The following is a 19576-nucleotide window of genomic DNA, read 5'->3' on the forward strand; positions in this document are numbered from 1 at the left end:
CTGCAGAAGGTGAGGGGAGCTAGGGGTCATCTGATTGGCTGAGGCCTTGTCCACACGGAAACAGAACTTTCCCAAAACCATCTTTTTCCAGCTGCGTGGCTCAGGTTACAGGTTGAAGTGAATATAAATAAAACTCGTCACATTTCAGGCAACCTTTTGCAATGTGTTTATGTTCATGTCTCAGTGATGAAGAACATAAGATGAATCGTCATCCCTAGTGTCAGGTGATGAACATGTGTCTCTGTCTTAACAGAAGTTTATGGCACCACTGTGACTCTTCCAAACTCTGTTCAGCATCATGCTAATTGGGCCGTGGTGAGGAGATGTGTGGGAGGCAAACACACAGAGAGAAGTTTTTACAGAGCTCCATGTGACCCATTGAAGGGTCTGGAGCTCAGAGGCACGACAGCAATAGCATCAGTACACAGTCCCAGCAGTTCAACTCTTAACAAGGACAACATGGTCATGAGGTTTCACAGCAACACAGTGGGGGATAAGAAGTGAGTCAGTGGTTATTTCAGTCTGAAATGATAGCGCTGTGTTTACGCTTAAATACTAGTGAGACTTGTGCAGCACGGTGACAGACAGTGTTTACAAAAGCTCGGAATAGCAGAAAATTGCAAATTATGAATAACACTGACATACAGAGAAGTAGATCTCCACACTCACGCTCTGCTTTGATGGCTGTTGTGCACATTTGAGAATGCGACCACAAAGAAGTTGTTAAACAGCAACATCTGACCAGCAGACACCGCTGACGTCTCCTCTTGGGGTTGGTTCTTATGAATGAAGAACAATATCTCACTCACATCTGAGCCATGTTTGGGAATTTATAACTGAATGACAAAGAGGAAGTCTGACAGACAGACTCTACATGTGCAGTTGATATTTCCTGCAGGATGAAGTCTGCTTTCCTCGCCAGTACATATATAACAGGCTCAAGCATTTACTGTTGCTTCTGACAAACAGCACACATGTAATGGATTAAACTTTGAGTTAGGGATATGATGGAGCAAGAGGACACAAAATACCTGAGTTCCTCTTCCTCCCTCTGGCTGTGTGTTTGTCATCTGTCTGTCATCAGCATGGGATTTTGTTTTTGCTCAGAAATTCTCCAGAAAAATGTCATTTATTTTTCCTCTGACTGTTCTAAGGAACCAGACCCAGAGGCCACAGCCAGATGTCACACAGGGTCACCAGTTGGAAACTTGCTGCCATCTTCTTCATCCAGCACTCCAGGATTCAGGTGAGACGTCTTTGTGATTGATGCATTCATGTGTTTGGCTCTCCCACCTTCACATCCCTGCAACAGCTGTTAATGCAGACCTACAGTATTTAAAGGGAAAATGCCACTTTTTACAATCTGGACCTTATTTCTAGCATAAAATACGATCATTTACTCACTCAAATAACTTTGGTGTCATTACAAGTCGTTCAAACGAAATTAGCTCCAGCCGAGAGCCGCATATATCCATATAATGGGAGTCAGCAGAATGCAGCCTCTAAATAACACATTATCTGCCGCGAAACTCGTTCATTTCACCAATATTTTGTTATGATACGCTAGTGCTATTCCCCTCTGAGTCCGGAGTTAGCTGTTATCAACATCCATGGTCTGTAGGTTGACCTACTAACCTCTGACCTGGATGATGTCATCTCCGACCGCGGTGCGGCGGGGCTTGTTGCCACCGCTAATGCTACGGTTCGTTTCTGCATGTTTCCAACTTGTCAGAACAAAATGAGCAGCTAGATGAAGTTCAGCTTCCACAGGCTTCCTCTCTGCAACCTGGACTCACTAAAGCTCTGGCTAGTTGTGCTAAAAATGGACCCGAATGCCGAAGTGGAATCATTAGCCGCGTTTCCACTGCAGGAGTTCCTGGTAAAAGGAGATAGGAACTTCTACAGGAACCGTCCTCTCACTCGGCCCTCTCAGTGGCCGTGTCTCCACTGCAGACAGGACCCACTCTTATGGCGATGTGTGACAGTTTCAATCATCACGAGGTTGTTGTGCAGCGTTTTTTTTTTGTCTACTGCTCTTGTTCTGAGCAATTGTTTTTTTCTGGCAGTATAGACGCTTTCTAAAAAAAAAAAAAAATTAATTGCCGTCTCGATCGTCACGTAATCTTGCGATTGCATATTTATCACTCTTTTTTTTACCAGGCCTACTGCTACTCTTGTCTTTTACTGAGTTATTCTCTCTTTTTTCCGGCCGTTTTTCCCTTTTTACTAACGTTGGGTTTTAAAAATGCTGCTTATTTTGGGGCTTTCTCTTAGTGTCACATCCTGCTTTGAGTCTGACCAATCAGCACAGAGTAAATCTCAAGCCCCACTGGAATTTTTTCAGGGCCGATCTGAGTACCCCAGGCAGGGACTCCGTTCAGCCCCGTAGAGGTTCCTGTAAACGGCCCTGTGGGGGAGGTTCCTGCAGTGGAGACAGATAATGTGTTATTTAGAGGCTGCATTCCGCTGCCCTGTAGACTCACACTTTATGGATATGCGCGGCTCTCGGCTGGATCTAATTTTGTTGGAACGACTTGTAATGACACCAAAGTTCATCGTATTTTATCCTAGAAATAAGGTCCCAATTGTAAAAAACAGCAATTCCCCTTTAAAGTATGGATGGTTATCAAGGTCAGATGATCATGTCATGTCTAAAAACACTTAGTTAGTGTTTGCTGAGCTGAGCCAACTGATTACATTCGGGAACCATCTAGTTAAAAGCAGCAAAGCCTTCCCGACAGTGACTCATTTCTGCTTAATTCGTTAATGTTATTTTTACCCTCTCATCATCATCTGTGTTTGACTGGCTAACAATCTGCAGTTTTTCATTGCTTGTTTCCATGGAGCAAATGTTAAAGGATAATATCATCAGCTTTTTTTAGTTTACAGTGTAATTTGTCACTGTGTGTTTTCATCATCTCATATCTGTCACGTCTGCCGTGATAAAGGCTTTGATGACCCAGATATTGTGTCACGTTCAAAGACAATCACTGTGACATGAGGCTGCGTGTGAACATCTTTAAAACCCAGACTGCGCTGTGTCATGCTGTAGACATTCATTACACTGCTGGGTGTCATTTTCCACAGCTACACTATCATTGATATGCACTGAACAAAAATATAAACGCAGCACTTTTGTTTTTGCTCCCATTTTTTTATAAGCTGAACTCAAAGATCTAAAACTTTTTCTATGCACACAAAAGGTCTATTTCTCTCAAATATTGTTCACAAATCTGTCTAAATCTGTTATTGAGCACTTCTCCTTTGCTGAGATAATCCATCCACCTCACAGGTGTGGCATATCAAGATGCTGATTAGACAGCATTATTATTCCACAAGTGTGCATTAGGCTGGCCAGTCTACAATATGCAGTTTTACTGTATTGGGGGGTCCAGGGGGTCAGAAAACCAGTCAGTATCTGGTGTGACCACCATTTGTCTCACGCAGCTCAACACATCTCCTATAGAGTTGATCAGGTTGTTGGTTGTGGCCTGTGGAGTGTTGGTTCACTCCTCTTCAATGGCTGTGCAAAGTTGCTGGCCGATCCAGAGCATCCCAAACATGTTCAATGGCCAATGGGTGACAGGTCTGGTGAGTATTCTGGCCATGCAAAACTGGGATGTTTTCAGCTTTCAGGAATTGTGTACAGATCCTTGCAACATGGGGCCGTGCATTATCATGCTGCAGCATGAGGTGATGGTCGTGGGTGAATGGCTCAACAATGGGCCTCAGGATCTCGTTACGGTGTCTCGTTCAAAATGCCATCAATAAAATGTACCTGTGTTCGTTGTCCATAACATACTCCTGCCCAGACCATAACTCCACCGCCACCATCACCTAACCGTTCATCCCCACGATGCCATACACACTGTCTGCCTCTGCCCAGAACACACCCCGATGAGGACGGAGGTGTACATGCTGGATGTGGAGGTCCTGGGCTGGTGCAGTTACACGTGGTCTGTGGTTGTGAGGCTGGTTGGATACTGCCAAATTCTCTGAAACGCCTTTGGAGATGGCTTATGGTAGAGAAATGAACATTGGAACTGAACATAACTGTCCAGTGTAGCTATATGTACCAATAAATAGTTCTAGTCCATCATGAACAAGTATTTAAGTATCGACAAACAATGAAAAAAGTTACCGAGTGCTCACAGGTGAGGGGTAGACTCCAGACAGTTTGTTCAGGTGCTCATGAAGTTGAAAAGTCCACAGTAAAAAGAGCAAAAGCCAAAAAACCTTTCTTCAGGCAAAGCTTTTGCTCTTTTTACTGAAGTATTTAAGTATGTTCTGTTTGGCTTTAAAAAGTCTAAAATTTTATTTTGTGTCAAATACTTTGCATTGTTGCTCTCTCAAGAACATGTACTGTATGCAAAAGAATGACAGTGAGTAGGCTACAGGTGCTATATAGTATATATAGTATATTTAGATGTTGTCTTCCTACCTTTTTGAAACCTTTTGTTTATTTACTGTCTGCACCAAGGGTCTGAGAGAAACACAATTTCGATTCTCTTTATGTCCCGTACATATTGTGGAATTTACAATAAAGCTGACTTTGACTTTGACTTGAAAGTGTGTTTCGAGTTCATGTTTTTGATGTAACTGGGCTAGGAGTTCCATTCTGTCATAGCTCTGTACATCACAGCATGTATGAGATCCACATGCACATTATCCTGTGTTGCACCTACAAATCATGGTAACAGTCAGAAGTACCTTCTTTACTCATGTAGTGCACCTGGTCTGAGCTGGACTGTGAGAAACTGTCCAGGAGCCCAAGAGCCAAACCCAGACTGTCCTGCCTCTTCTGTTCACTCAGTCCTCTTTGTGAGTTCTACTGGGTTATACTGAAGATCACACTTTGTCCTTATCACTGTAACATTGTCATTTTACAACTTCTATGATTTCAGAAGCCTCAACTCCACAAGCAAACCTCCCTCAACACCTGTCTCAGTGTGGCATGACACATCTCCAGGTGACAGAGGGACAGAGCACACGCCCTCATCTGAGTGGAGGTACGTGAGCAGCACACTGGTTCAGTAATGGCTTTGAAGAAGTATTTGATGCCATAACTAAATTCATACCATTTCTTTCGCCATCCTACTTTCAGTACTGTATAATTCTTACTGAGCTAAACCCTACTGCCAGACGTTTGTATTTGTTTGTGAAGTCATGTCTCCAAACTCTGTTAATAACTCAAAGATCAGACGCTGCTGCTGGAACCCCCTTGTTACAGGCTCAGTAAAACAGGAGCTGCTTTTCTTTGTCTTCACCAACCATGTGTAGGAGAGTGATGCTATTGTTTTCTACAGAAGCTCTATGATATAAAGGGAACCGTCACCTGTTAAGGTTGTTAACTTATTACCTTTAATCTCTTGGAACAACACAGTAGAGCAGATATACACAGGTAAATACTGTACATACAACTTATTCACACAGCATATTATTTATTGTAAGTCAGAGAAACGTAAAGTCCTTATATTACAGAGAAAATGAAGCGTTACTGCTGATATTACCTTACATGAAAAATCATTACATTTCAGGGCCCTTTCTACCAGCAAGCTGTCATCATCCTCCATTCCTCTGACTGGAGACCAGCAGACTGACGCTGACATCCTGGCCTTTGTCAGAGCCAGACAAAACCTCCTGAACACAACAGGTAACATACACACACCAAGGCAGAAAGAACACATGAGCAAACTGCTCCCTCACTGTGCATTCTGCAATCAACACTGCCCTCTGGTGATGTAATGCAGCACAACACACCAGCTCACAATGGTTTTAACATGGTAAGAGCACAGATGTTTTGCTTCAAACTTCTGCTGCATTTAAATGGCGTTCCATATATTCTTTATTAGAAATAATAATAATAACATCTGATAAAGCAGCAGTTATAAACATCTGCATTCATCACATCTTTCATTAGCAGGAGTTTTAAATGGTTCCGTCTCCTGCCCTCCCTCTCGTTTCCCCCTTGCGTAGCTGCTGCTGCTTAATGTGGGGAACCAGTAGAGTGGACTTCGCTGTCCTGTGGTTTACCACAAGACCCAGAATGACTGAGGTTTGAGGAACAGAGAGAACAATGGCTAACTGAGCAGAGACACCAGACTGAAACATAGTTGAGCTGAAGGAAACTTCTCTCTTCATCTCTCTGCTTTTACCCTCTCCTCTAAGCATGGAAGAGTCATTTCATGCCTTGTTACCTTTTGACACTTACTTTTGGATATTGACTGTGTTCTGACAGGAAAGCCCCTTTGCTTGGCTGTTTGGTAACAGTGCTACTCCTCCTATGAAAATAGCTTGTGGAGGCTGTTATTGCAGTTAAAGTCATAGTTTATCAAGCATTGCACCACAGTTCAGTTTCAGGGTATGTTACTAGTATTTGAGATAAAAAAGAAAATAAAAAGAATACATCCATTTGCCATTTTGTTTAAAGCTGAACACTAGTCACTCAATCTGTCTTGTATTTGTTTCAGGCGCTCCTCAGCAGTGATATGAAGTTGATCCTCTGACTGCCTGTGTGAACACCTCATCTGTCAGGTGATAAAATGACACTGGAAATCTGTGTTTATCTGAAGATGAGAAAATATGATCTCAAATGGGTCCAAAACATCAAATTGCTCATAAAAAAAAAACTCATCTGCCAAACACACACCACACATCCGGCCCCATTCTCACATGCACACGCTACACATCTGGAAGATGATTCCATTGATACAATGGGCAGCATTATAAATCACAGCCTGTGCCGGCCATTTGATCTGAACAAATGTTGTCTCAAGATATGAGAGGAAGGAGCAGACAATAGGAAACCAGTTGGCTCCAGTATGTGTTTAAGGGTGTAATGAATCATGGCTTTTCAAATGCTCACATGACGTTTTAACATTCACAATGGCAAATACATTTCATTCTTCTCTCTCGGCCAGTTTATTCCTGAGCAAAACACATTTTTGTACAGTATAAATAGATGTGTTTGATTTACAGCTATTATTATTTCTCATTTTCTGTTAAGATGTATTGCTCCCTTTTTGCACAAAACGTTGAATCAAAAATAAAGCTGCACTGTGACAAAATGTGAAGAATCAATGGAATTCTGAGATTTCATAACATGTGCAGTGCTTCATGTGTTTGTCATTATTTTTTGTGAAGGACTTGACCAGTGCAATAGGCTCAGACTAACTCCACCCTCTATGCTGATGTGTGCACCATGGAGGCTCTGAGTGTGACTTAGAGTCTTGGTTGTATCATTAGATACAATACCTGATACTGACTATCAGCATTCAGATGAATCCACACATCCACACACCAGTAACCATGTACTACAAGTCCTCCTATCAGCTGCATTCTGAAGGATGTGATGAATTATCACTCTCTGAAATTTTGCAGGTACTGTATATGAGATTATAGAAATAAAATCAATCCACCAGTTTCACTAATTGATCATCAGCTTTGTAGAAATGTCCACTCATGGAGATTAGTATTCAGGTACAGAAGGTGGAGCTTATCCCAGCATGCACCAGGCAGGTGGAAACATGCTTGAGGAGTGTGCGTACGTGGGATTTCTCAAGATACAATATTTGAAATTCAAATTAGGTTACGAACATTTCTTTGCATGTAGCATTGATTATTGACTACTGAAATAAATTAGTTTACTCTCATCTGAGCTTTTTATATCATCTCATGACTATGCACATCTCTGGTGTTAACCCTAACCCTGCTGGGAGACTGACAGTTATGGACACACACAGTTTGTACCATTTCACAACATGAACAATCACTCACACAAACACTCATTCTGTAAGTCTCTCCTCCTCTGCTCCTGTGTGACAGTCTGTCTGTTAATATCAGCTGGAAATCAAAGTCTACCCATCCATCACCTTGGAACCATCACAACCCAAAGAGAGATGACCTGCGAACATGGCAACAACCTGTTTGCATGGCTTTGCGTTGATTTGTTTGACAGATGACAAGCAGCTGCACAATTTGCATCATGGCAAAGTTGCCTTGGAGAAAGATCCTTCTTTAGACGTCTGACGTCTTTCGATATCTGTTATCGCTCTGTCACATGACCAGCTTCCTTCGTCACCCTAAATAGTAGTGATGAACAATTCAAGTGCATAAACAGTTTATCCACAGGTATTAAAAAAAAGGAACCTGAACCTTAACACAGGCAGAAGATACTGTATAATGACTTTAATCAGACCAGAAGGCATCACTGAATACTCATCATGGCCGCCAGCATTCACCCCCCTCTATTAAACTATGAGTAGCCTATATTGTGAGTTCAGTTTACATTTGAATTCCATTTACAGTGGGGAAAATCAGCACTGAACTCATTAACAGTCTTATGTGGTGAGCAGGCATGGAGGCCATGGTGCATTACTCTTTTTTTTTAACAACTTTACCTTCTGATTCCAGCTTTCCCAACGGTGCATTCAGGGGTTTAGAAACACCTGGGGGTTTTTTTTCAACATAAGGTTGTGAAGGTGTTGACAGAGCTCTTGGCTTTGACCCATCATCAGATGCTTCTTGTGTGACACCTTGGTGATGACAAACCTTTTTATAGGCATCAATCAGGACTAAAGCAGCTGATGTTAATGAGCACTGATAGGAGACAGGAGGGCTTTCCACTGCTTTCTTTTCTTTCATTCCTTTTCTTCATGTAATCAATACTTATTCCCTGTGTAATTTACACAAAACTTAATTAGATATATTTAATTTCTTTGTATGTGTGTGTGGATTACTTGAGTTGTTACAGACATCTCATGAAAATCCAATGTCAACAGCCCCATTAGAAATGTATTCACTAAAACAATGTTGACGCCTTCGGTCCTTATTTTCCCCGCTGTATATACACTGCCCATCCAAAAAAAAGTCACTCTAATATTTTGTTGGACTGCATGTAGCTTTGATTACGGAACACGTTTGCTGTGGCGTCATTTCGATAAGCCCCTGCAATGTCATAACATTTATTTCCATCCAGAGTTGAATTGGACCACATTTCTTCCTTGAAGAAGATGTTTCCCCACTGTCCTTCCAGTTTGTAATGATGCAGTTCTTAACCCAATTTTAGAAGTCTCAGCAATCTCATTGGATGTTTTATTTGCTTGATGCCAATAATTTGACCCTTCTGAAACAGATTAACATCTTCTCCACGACCACAGGATGTGTCTTCTGACATGGTTGTTGAAGAAATGAGACTGAATCAGTTAGGGTTAGATAAGTTGTTTCCAGCTGAAACATAATCACCCATGCAGTTATTATCCAATGGAAGGCTCTTATCTATTAGCTTAGCTATTAGAGGTTTTTTTTAGATGGGCAGTGTATAATACTTATAGCCCCACTGTTTGCTATGTTCTTGTGACTCCACTCCAGAAGAGTTTGGAGGGTTATTTTCAGACAGAGCAGTGAATTTGTGGCACTGGTCTGACCATTTAGACAATGACAAGGACGATGATTATAGCTGTAGTTTTTGGCATCTTCTCTTATATTATTTCAGACCTGCTTGCTTTAAAAACACCAAAACCATAGAGCTCCATTAGGTGCTGTCTTGAGGCTTCTTTGGTTTATGGCCCTCAATCGAGCAGTGCTCTCCACACCTCTCCAAAATGTCATCTCTTTCCTCTCCATCTGACCATAAACTTGTCTGGCCCCTGAATGTGCTGGAAAACCTCTGATGATTGTTCTAGCAGATTTCCTTTGGTTAGACAAATTGCGCTTTTAAACTGATGAGATTTTAAAGTGTCCATACTTAATTAAATTAAATTTATCTCCACTGACATGTCTCAAATCGTGGCACCAATCTTTATTATTTTAATGGCAATTACTGCAAAGTATGCGAGGACGTCAGGAGTCTGACCATTTGTGGCTGGACTACATTTCCCTCAGGTTTCCCACTCAGAGAATAAAGAATTCTCCTGAAGGATTCAGTATCAGCGCTCCATAACTGAGGGAGTTCAGAAAACCAACAGCTGTCAGGTAAAATATTAACTTTTGTTCTGCTGACAAGATGCTGCCACCACTTCCTCATTCGTGTAAACAGTTGAACATGTGTTTGCCTGTATCCATGTGTGTGTGTGTGTGTGTGTGTGTGTGTGTGTGTGTGTGTGTGTGTGTGTGTCCAGATGTCACACTAATGGCGTAGAGGAGTTTGATCGTTACCCAAGCAACCCATAAATCGGTGCCCAACATCCATGGCAATCTGTCCAATCAGAGTAAGAGCATTGAGGGGAGATGTTTACCTACCCTGTTAGTGTCACCCCAACATACAGCTTTACCAAACATCAGCCATTCTCCATGTTGCTGTGATGTAAAGCTGCCTCCATTTTCAATGGAACAGAATGCCACAGACTGATAGATTCAGTGATAGGTGTTATTTTTTTTACAGGGATGAAGATGAGATTTTTCTATTTGACTCCCAGTCCTTTCTGAGGTGATCCATCTCTGTCCTGAGTCTGAACAGCAGCATTTTTGCCTTTTTCTGGTGCTGGGGGAGGTTGATGGCGAGGTTCCAGCTGGACCGGGTCAAAGTGAGCTGGACAGCAATTTTGACTGTGGCCCACTTCACATACCTGCTGGTTGGGGCCATCATTTTCCAGAGACTGGAGCGAGAGGCTGAGAGCAACAACCGCAACCACTTCCAACTGGAGAAACTGAATTTCCTGGCTAATTACACCTGCCTGGATGGACCAGCCCTGGAGAAGTTTGTTCAGGTTGTTCTTCAACTTCTTCACTGTTCTTCAAGCTCCTAATGTTTGTTAATTGAAATGAAGAAAGCTTTGAGTTACAGCAGAATATACATGTCTACATATGACAACATATTGGCTTCTTTTTATATACCTATAGAAGAAATATGCTGAAATGCATGGTCAGTCAGGCCAGTGACGAGGAGAAAAATCAAATGAAACTGAGAGATCAATTTTAGGATTATGATTTACTGTATATGTGTGCAGGTGATTTTGGATGCCTGGGAAAAGGGAGTCAATCCCTCAGGAAACTCAACCAACCCCAGTAACTGGGATTTCAGTAGCTCCTTCTTCTTTGCAGGCACCGTAGTCACAACCATAGGTGAGCATGCTTTTATATTCATACTTATTTATGGATATCATGTTTATACATTTAAATTTTCAAGTTAGCAATCAGTGCTGAGGACTGTCTGACTATCTGCTTCACAGGCTATGGCAACCTGTCCCCCAGCACTGTGTCCGGTCAGGTGTTTTGTGTCTTTTATGCACTCTGTGGGATCCCACTCAACCTAGCCTTCCTCAAACAGCTGGGGAAGTGGCTCATCATCCACCTGGGTCAACTCAAGAGGGGGATGGTCTCAGTCGTTCCTCACAAGGTACTGCAAGACAATCGCATGAGAGCATTGGCCAAATAGAATTCACCCCAGAATGACTTAATAGATAGAGGGTAAATCATAAATGCTTAACTTCTAATGAATCACCAGGAACTGGGATATTATATTCACCCTTCTTTATCTCTTTATATTTAAAATATTTGTTCAATTATATGTTTAATCATATATGTATGTATTATATGTATGAGTTTTTTTTCCTCTAGTACAGTCTAAATCAGGGGTGGGCAAACCTTTTGACTCAAAGGCCACAATGAGTTTTAAAATTTGACAACAGTCCAGGGTCAGTTTCAGATGGATGGAGAGTGTTCTTTTTTTTGTGAATTAATATAAATGACAAAAAGCCATTACATAAGAGTAAAAGACAACTTACATTCATATAACATTCATTTTCAGTGGAGCAGTGTTGTTGGTCACTATTTTTTGCCAGTGCATCAAAGTTTGTGGTCATTTGGACAACTTTGTACCAGTATTTGATGAGCCAGATTAAAAAGCCCAACAGGTCTTGTTTGCCCATACCTGATCTAAGTTGATACAGTGCTCTGTGATTTAATATTTTCTTTTGTGTCACACATAAGGAGCTGTGTTCTGTGTTTTGAATGAATGAATTTATTTATTTATTTATTTATTTATTTCGGTATATCAAGCTTATATAACCGAAAGGGTGTAGGTTGAAGCCAAAGCTTATATACCCCTACCCCTTTTACCTTAAAAAATTAAAATAATATATATATATACGCATTAATACAATAGGATCAGATCACAGACATTTGAAATTAATCAGTACACTTAAATTTCTGATCACAACAAAATAAAGAATTGTACACAGCGCATAACCCAAAATAGTACAAAATCATTGAACTTAATTTTCCATACTGTAACGAGAAATTATGTTGTTCTTATAAAGTTTTTTAAAGCTGACTAGAGTACAGCATAATTTAATATTTTCAGGACAATTATTCCAGATGTTAACCCCTCAGTGAATTTTTACAGTAGTTCGAGTCTTTGGTTTCTCAAATAATAGTGGTCTTCTCAGGTTATAACTGGAATCCTTCATTTTAAACAGATTCTGGATATCTTGAGGAAGAAGTTTATTTTTTGCTTAAATTTGTTTTAAATACACAATAAAAAGAAGTAATGCCTATGAGTGTATCCTAAATGTAGTCGACCCTGTGTTTGTTTCCCAGCAAACCGTTGAGGCTCTGGCTGTGAGTTTATTCTTCGTCAGCGGCAGCCTGCTGTTTCTGGTCATCCCCCCTCTGCTGTTCAGTTATGTGGAAGGCTGGACGTTTGGCGAGGGCTTCTATTTCACCTTCATTACCCTCAGCACCATTGGTTTTGGAGATTATGTTGTGGGTGAGTAGGAAGAGCAAACAAGCACTAATGTGATGGAAGAATCCCAGCAGCCACTTCCATCAAATTAAACAGATTTTTTTTTTTTTTTACTTTTTTAAAACTTTTTTAGCTTTCAAACAAAATTTTACAAATCAGATGTACTATGTCAGACAGGCAGCATTTTCTCACTTGTTGCTTTCAGTGCTGGGATGAACTTCACATGTTCTAACAAGGTAATGTCATCCTTGTAGGGACCGACCCAGACAAGCAGTACATCTCTCTGTACAGAAGCCTGGCAGGCATATGGATCATCTTCGCCCTGGCCTGGCTTGCTCTCATCCTCAACATGGGAGCCAGAATGATGGAGACTGTGGTTGTAATGACTCATCCAGGCTTTAAGAAACGGAAAGAGGAAGAGGAGGTGTCTGCCAGTAAACTAGAGGATACATCAAAGGTCTGACAGTGGACTGGAAGTGGACAATCTTCATGTAATATAAACTTGGTGGAAGCTCTTTTGTACCATTGTTTTGAATTGATATTATGATTCACAGAACTACTATAAGGAAATAGTTGTAGCATCATTTTATATATTCGCAAAAAAGTATATCCCCCTGCAGATTTATTCTGTCTTTAAATGCTTTAGTTTACATCTAAGTTTCACCTGTCAATAACTGCTGTCATTTTTACATAAAGTTAGAAAAACGTTACAGGTTGATGTTTGACAGCTCTACCTCTGTAAACTGAAGGGTCAGTCCAGGGTGTCAGGACCTGGATTGACTGAGCTCCTAAAAAAATCGCTAAAGCTGTGGTTCCCAACATGTAGGCATGGGCCATGAAAGTGTGACAAGTGGGTCAACAAATCATTTACAAATGTAATTATAAATACTGAAAATATAAAAACCTCCTGTAAGATGTTTTTTTTTCTTGTCCCGTCTGAGCCACCAGCGTTTCTAAGTGGGGCCGCTGCTCCCAAGAGAGAGGGTGACACAGTGAAATGCACTAATCAGCTGAATTACTTTTACTAACAGTAAATGAAAAAGTCAGAGTCACACTACTAAGCATTAGTTAGGAATTAAATACTGAACACATGAATACTCATTAGTATGTAGTTTATAAACAGTTAAAAATGTTCTACCCATCATTAATAAGCACTAACTGTATTTATAAACTACACGCTAATGAGTATTCATGCGTTATAAATGAAGAATTCAGTATTTATTAATGCTTAACTAATAGTGTGTACTTATTATAAAGTGTTACCAGAGTAACTCACAAATGATTGTGTGACTAATCATGTGATGGGAAGATGTAGTCAGAGACAAGGATACCTGAGTTTTCTCAAGCATGAACAACGACAAAATAATTCCTTTTTCATACGTGAGAATTCTAAACTGGAGCAGGATTCAAACTGCTGCCGTTGGACAGAACAGAGGAAAAACATTAATGACAGCTTAGTGCAGTAACATTTCCTCCTGTTTCCAACCCTGACAAAAACTCTTTCCCCAGCTCCATTGATATTTTTTATCTGCTCTTACATCTAAGAAACAAAAGTGTTTGTTTTTTTTTCTTAAATCTGCTTACTTTTATCTTTCTGGAAATGTAATACACAGTACTGTGCAAAAGTTTTAGGCGCTATTAGTAAAGTGAAGTGAGACCAGGGGGGCAGTTGTCGGTCTGAGAAGTGAAGCTCACTTCCGCGTTCAAAAAACTGCAATCCCCTCGAATTCCTCTGGGGGCTGGTGTCAGAAGGGAGCATTCCCCATAGAGCCCCATGTTAAAATCGCCGACTTTACATCCTCAGTAAACATGTTAAAAGCCTGGTGTCAGAACGTTTTTTCGTCTCAATCGATAGTTTCTACCCCCGCACACACTCTGAGGGGGGTGAATTTTTTTTTAACTCTACCGTTTTACTGTTATAAGGTTAAAACTCTGACCAATTAGGGCGCGGAAACGTTGAGTGACAGGTCCGAGCAGCTCCGGAGACAGGCTGCTTCGAGGCCAGTGGGCGGGTTCTCGGCCGGCCAATCCAACATGGCGCTGTTCAGGCCGCCATATTTGAGTCACAAAAACGACTCCCCAAAACCAATGGGTGACGTCACGGACGCTACGTCCATTCTTTTTACAGTCTATGAGTGAGACCTAAATCAACTCATCATTTGGTGTGACCACACTTTCCCAGACTGACTCCATAATGTTGAGACTCTGAGGGGAACTCTTGCACAGTGCTGAAAGAGTTCCACAAACTCAGGATAAATGATGAGATGAAATGATATGAAAACATGTGATCTGAGATCCTGTCATGTTTTTCCATCCTCAGGTTGTGAATAACTGCTGATCTATGCTCTGGTGATTTGTATCCTCTTTTCTGTATGTTTAGATTCAATATTATCCAATTGCATTTGTAGAGGGTTCACACATGACATGTATGCGCACATAAGTTTATGTATTGCATGTGTGTTAATGTGAATCCACATCTCTGTGTGTGTGTGTGTGTGTGTGTGTGTGTGTGTGTGTGTGTGTGTGTGTGTGTGTGTGTGTGTGTGTGTGTGTGTGTGTGTGTGTGTGTGTGTGTAATCGTGGCAGACTTCAGTGAATGGAACACTTAAACAAACTCATTAATCAAGATGATGGTGTGAGGTGAGCTGAGAGCTCACAGGACTGATCCCAGGCAAGCAGCTGGAGTTCAGGAGGCTGCCCTCTGCCTCTCTGCCTCTTCTAATATGTTCCCTAAAATATGGACAAAAATGTACACCTTCTCTGTAAAGTCAAAGCTCTTTGTTTTGCGGAGTGGAGCAGAGAGGCTGTGTTTTCCCACAGTGTTCACCTAGAGCCCAACTTTAGCTGGTGGCTCTCCTTCTGATTTTCTTCCACCAGATTTGCATGAAAGGCCACAGGAGTGATTCAAACAGTAGCACAGGTGGAGTTTCATTTGCCTGCAGAGCAAGGAAAGACGCTCACTCCTCGCTGGTGTCGGCTGCAGACATTGAGACTCTGAGCTTGTCTGGGATTCAACATTCTACATCGGAGCCAAGGATGGGGATAAAGGAAGTGCTGAACTTGGCCCGGGTGCCCTCCATCCTCATGCTGGGGGCGGTCTACCTGACCTACGTGATGATCGGTGGGGTTGTCTTCTGGAAGCTGGAAGGAGGCCTTGGAACAAAGGACATCGGGCTTTTACTGGATAATAAAAAAAAGCTGTTCATGAAATACACCTGTCTGAACCAAGAGGGGCTGGAGGCAGTGGCTGAGGTGAGGCACAGCAAAACACATCCACTGATACTGTAGAGTTATGTCATCCTTATTTTGTGGTTTTTACATGCAAATACCGGAGGAGCCTTCACAGTGACAGTTGCTAAAAGCCACTATTACCCATTATTATTACCCTATTACCCAGCGTTGACACTGTGGAGGTGTAGAGTGTGTTCAGATTCAATGTGGTCACTTGAAATCTTGGCTGGTGTCAGTGTGGCAGAGGGACATCTTATTCCTCTATGCAAATTCCAGCTTCACCTGCCTCAAGCATGAATCCTCTACTTTGCCTGTGTACTTCCCTGACTTCAGAGTTGTGTAGTCTTCTTTTTTCTTTGTAGTCTGAAATCTAAATTCAGTTCATATAGGACAACACTGAATACACCTGTGTTGGATTTGAAGGTGTTACATCCTAACTGATAAATTAAGACACAGAAACCGAGGCTTTAGATTTCAGGTTGTTACGTATCTAAGGTGGAATTTCCCACACTGGCGATGTGACTGCCTGACACAGAGCTGAGAAGCTGTTTCTCTACTGTATGTCATGCTGACAACTGTTATGTATTGACCTGAAGGTCTCCAGCTCTCTTGAGGATCGGTATTTACAGAAGTTACATAACTGTAAGTCTGACCCAGGTCTGTGGCAGATTATGTTATGGGGTTCTTCTAGTTTGAGCACTAGTCTTGCCCTGTTTTTAATTCATCATTTGTTTTTCAGGTCATTAACGGAGCATCAAAGGCCGGCCTCAGTTTGAAAGGAAACTACACCACAGACGGCTTCTGGAAATTCACCAGCTCCGCTGTGTTTGCTGCTACAGTGGTGACAACTATAGGTTAGACATAAACAGATATTTCAAAGGTCCATAGCTTACATTTTACATACCTTATATTTCCTTGAGGGTGTGGCTTAGCGTGGTGATTGCTTTGTGACATCACAAAGTGACAGGAAGTCCTGACGGCTGGTTTTAAGGCTCAGTTTCTGAATACAGGCTGTGTGCATTTCTCTGTGGACTGAGGCTTTGATATTTTAACAGTATTAATATAGAACCTAGAGCTGCTTTATATTTCATAACCTTATGGAAATCAACCTTTACACACTTTGGAACACTTTAACCATGTGTGAGCCAACAGCATTAAAACACTTTGACCTAAGCAGCTTTAATATGGGAAACAAAATATGTTTAATTTTGCCTTGAAAGAACTGAATCTAGGCCAGTTTCCCTCAATAACAGCTGGTATCATCCAAAGAGATTAATCAATGTCCAGGGAAATAGATCAGTTCGATGATTTTATTTATTTATTTATTTATTTATTTATTTGGTTCATTTCGGGCATGTCAATTAGTCATCATCATCACACATCATCTCAATCCAATTAATACAATACACATGACCGAAAGGGAAAGCGGGAGAAGCAAAAGCTTATCTAGTCCCGCCCCCAATACTCACATATTCATTTTTTCTGCATGTTACATTTTTGACATAACATTCTTCCAGTATTTTCAAAATTTAACAATTTGACATAACATTTTTGTTTTGTTTTTTTTTTTTTGTTTTTTTAACATGACATTTCTCACTTTTTTCTTTTTTCAACATTTGACATTTTGACATAATGTGTTGCAGCGTTAGGCAGTATGTAGAGTTGAAGAAATTGAAGTCCAGCTCTAGATAGAGCATAAGGATTACGTGTGTGTCTGCACATGTGTCCAAAATTTTTTTTTTTCCGTCATGAGCGAACAACAGTCTCTTCTTATTGCCAGGCATGTCACAAAAGTCACAAAGTCACAAGATGGTCCAATTGACAGAGAGCAAAGTCTGGTGTGGTCCAATTTTAAGCAGTCTCCCTCTGGCTCAGGGTTTAAGATGCCGACAATGAAGAGGAATTTCCACTCTGTGGATAATTAAGTTTTCGTATTCGTATTTGTATTCGTAATGAACAACAGCAGCAACAGAGTTTGTGTCCTTACATCTCTCCACTCATCGAAGAAAGGCATAAAATAAAATAAAAACAAACAAACAAAAAATTTAATCTAGTATGTTTTGTATCTTCTTAGAATAATATGAACTCATTAGATGTGTTTTGGAGACACTAACAGCTTACAGTTTTGCAGGTTATGGGAACATCAGTCCCAGCACCACAGCTGGACAGATCTTCTGCGTGTTCTTCGCCATGTTTGGGATCCCGCTCAACATGGTGGTGCTCAACAGGGTGGGCAAGTACATGCTGGTCATAGAGAGGAACATTTCTGACTTCCTGGAGGGGAAGACTGGCCGAAGGGTGAGGAGGTGTTGCATCATCTGGTCTAATGTCGAAACGCGTTCAGCATCACTGCAGCTTTGACTAACCTTCAGTCATCTGCTCTCTTCTGCATCTGCTCAAGAAGTGTACCCGCTTTTTTGTCCACCTGGTGTCCTACCTGTCTGGAGCAGTTCTCTTCTTCGTTGTGCCTATGGTGGTGTTCCAACAGCATGAGGGCTGGACCTACTCCCAGGCCATCTACTACTGTTTCATCACCCTAAGCACCATTGGCTTTGGAGATTTTGTGGCAGGTACAGCACAGCAGAAGGAACGGCTTTTTGTTGCATGCACCTCCTTCTCTGCATTTTGACTGCACTGCATTGCATTGAATGATTCTTTCTTTTACAGACAGTAATCCAGAAAAAAATTACCCGGACTGGTACAGCGTCCTCATGGCCTCGTGGATCTTCTTCGGCCTGGCTTGGCTGGCCCTGCTGGTAAACCACTGCATCGACATCCTGGAGCGCCTCAACGGCTACTTCAAAGCGTGGTGGAGTGGACAAAAGCCAGAAGAGCAGCCTGCTAACGACAAGGCCGATAACCCTGACACACAGATGGAGGAGGTGGATGAGACGAAGAACCCTCCCATCAGTCAGTAATCAGAAAGATAAGATGAAGATCTCAGTGAGTTGAGCTGTCTGTGCACTGGGACCTGGGAAACTGTCACAACATAGAATATGCTAAGCCATAGCAGGGTGTGTGTGTGTCTATTGATGTGTATAAGACAGTAGTGTATGTGATGATTGAATATGTATCTGCTATGGTTGGTCAGTTTTGATCCCGCTCTCCTTAAGTGCAGCTAAAATATTGACTCATTTTTGTTGAGTCAGTCACGTACAGCTCACAACATCCAATCACTATATAGTCTGTCAGCACTTTTTGTCTCTTGTTAAATGGATATTTCAACATTTGGGCAAATTGGCCTATTGCCATAATCCCTATAGTCTTAGCAATAGGTTAATTACCTTTAATCGTCGGTGCAAGCTTTTTTTTGATCAGTGGGGCAGAGATGTGAGTTGCGCGGTATTTCCACGTTTTCCCTCATCAAACTCAAGAAATACACAATTCAACAACTCCAACTCACTCTGGTGGACAAGTTGTGACCTGCACATTCACCACACTATGAAATAATTATGTAACATTACGACACATGAAGCAAATACTCAGAGCTACTTGCTCTTGAAATCACTCCGCCCAGCAGCCGTGTCTGGAATGTAGTTTCGGTCAGTCATTTGCCTCGAAAACAACTCTGTCTGGTAACGTTTTATTATCTCATAGCGTGGTGAATGTGCAGGTCACAACTTGTCCACCAGAGTGTTTTGGAGTTGTTGGATTGTGTATTTA

General features: G+C 41.4%; 3 protein-coding genes across 4 annotated transcripts in view; all 3 read left to right on the top strand.

The window, feature by feature from the left end:
- The window catches only part of kif6 (kinesin family member 6), a 68769-nt gene extending 61691 nt beyond the window's left edge, over nt 1-7078 (top strand). The window contains exons 19-22 of the mRNA XM_085767313.1: nt 1155-1246; nt 4905-5009; nt 5538-5653; nt 6471-7078. Coding sequence (XP_085623439.1) covers nt 1155-1246; nt 4905-5009; nt 5538-5653; nt 6471-6487 — 330 coding nt within the window. The 3' untranslated portion in view covers nt 6488-7078. The remainder of the gene's footprint in view (nt 1-1154; nt 1247-4904; nt 5010-5537; nt 5654-6470) is intronic.
- A 3037-nt stretch (nt 7079-10115) lies between these two features.
- LOC146964462 (potassium channel, subfamily K, member 16-like) lies at nt 10116-13584 on the top strand. Of its 2 annotated transcripts, XM_085767298.1 has the most exons (6): nt 10116-10208; nt 10593-10706; nt 10947-11061; nt 11169-11335; nt 12538-12706; nt 12937-13584. In XM_085767298.1, the coding sequence occupies exons 1-6, from the start codon at nt 10188-10190 to the stop codon at nt 13143-13145; spliced, it is 795 nt and encodes a 264-aa protein (XP_085623424.1). In that variant the 5' UTR covers nt 10116-10187; the 3' UTR covers nt 13146-13584. The 2 variants fall into 2 exon arrangements, with proteins under 2 accessions (XP_085623424.1, XP_085623423.1); XM_085767297.1 differs by lacking the exon at nt 10116-10208 and having other exon boundaries at nt 10442-10706.
- Nucleotides 13585-15718: 2134 nt separating this feature from the next.
- Nucleotides 15719-18831, top strand: LOC146964463 (potassium channel subfamily K member 17-like). The gene is made up of 5 exons (XM_085767840.1): nt 15719-15934; nt 16653-16767; nt 18045-18211; nt 18315-18483; nt 18581-18831. The coding sequence occupies exons 1-5, from the start codon at nt 15719-15721 to the stop codon at nt 18829-18831; spliced, it is 918 nt and encodes a 305-aa protein (XP_085623966.1).
- The last annotated feature ends 745 nt before the right edge of the window (nt 18832-19576 follow it).

The sequence above is a fragment of the Trachurus japonicus genome, chromosome 22 (assembly GCF_045865225.1).
Source record: "Trachurus japonicus isolate A0001 chromosome 22, Traja_1.0".
Lineage (NCBI taxonomy): Eukaryota > Metazoa > Chordata > Actinopteri > Carangiformes > Carangidae > Trachurus > Trachurus japonicus.

What these genes read in the sequence shown, in the direction of transcription:
- LOC146964462 (XM_085767297.1), top strand. Translation starts at nt 10,494, where the DNA reads ATGGCGAGGTTCCAGCTGGACCGGGTCAAAGTGAGCTGGACAGCAATT. An exon ending in CACCGTAGTCACAACCATAG is followed by an intron (nt 11,062 to 11,168) that starts GTGAGCATGCTT and finishes TCTGCTTCACAG; the next exon opens with GCTATGGCAACCTGTCCCCC. An exon ending in TCTCAGTCGTTCCTCACAAG is followed by an intron (nt 11,336 to 12,537) that starts GTACTGCAAGAC and finishes TTTGTTTCCCAG; the next exon opens with CAAACCGTTGAGGCTCTGGC.
- LOC146964463 (XM_085767840.1), top strand. Translation starts at nt 15,719, where the DNA reads ATGGGGATAAAGGAAGTGCTGAACTTGGCCCGGGTGCCCTCCATCCTC. An exon ending in GGCTGGAGGCAGTGGCTGAG is followed by an intron (nt 15,935 to 16,652) that starts GTGAGGCACAGC and finishes TTTGTTTTTCAG; the next exon opens with GTCATTAACGGAGCATCAAA. An exon ending in AGGGGAAGACTGGCCGAAGG is followed by an intron (nt 18,212 to 18,314) that starts GTGAGGAGGTGT and finishes CATCTGCTCAAG; the next exon opens with AAGTGTACCCGCTTTTTTGT.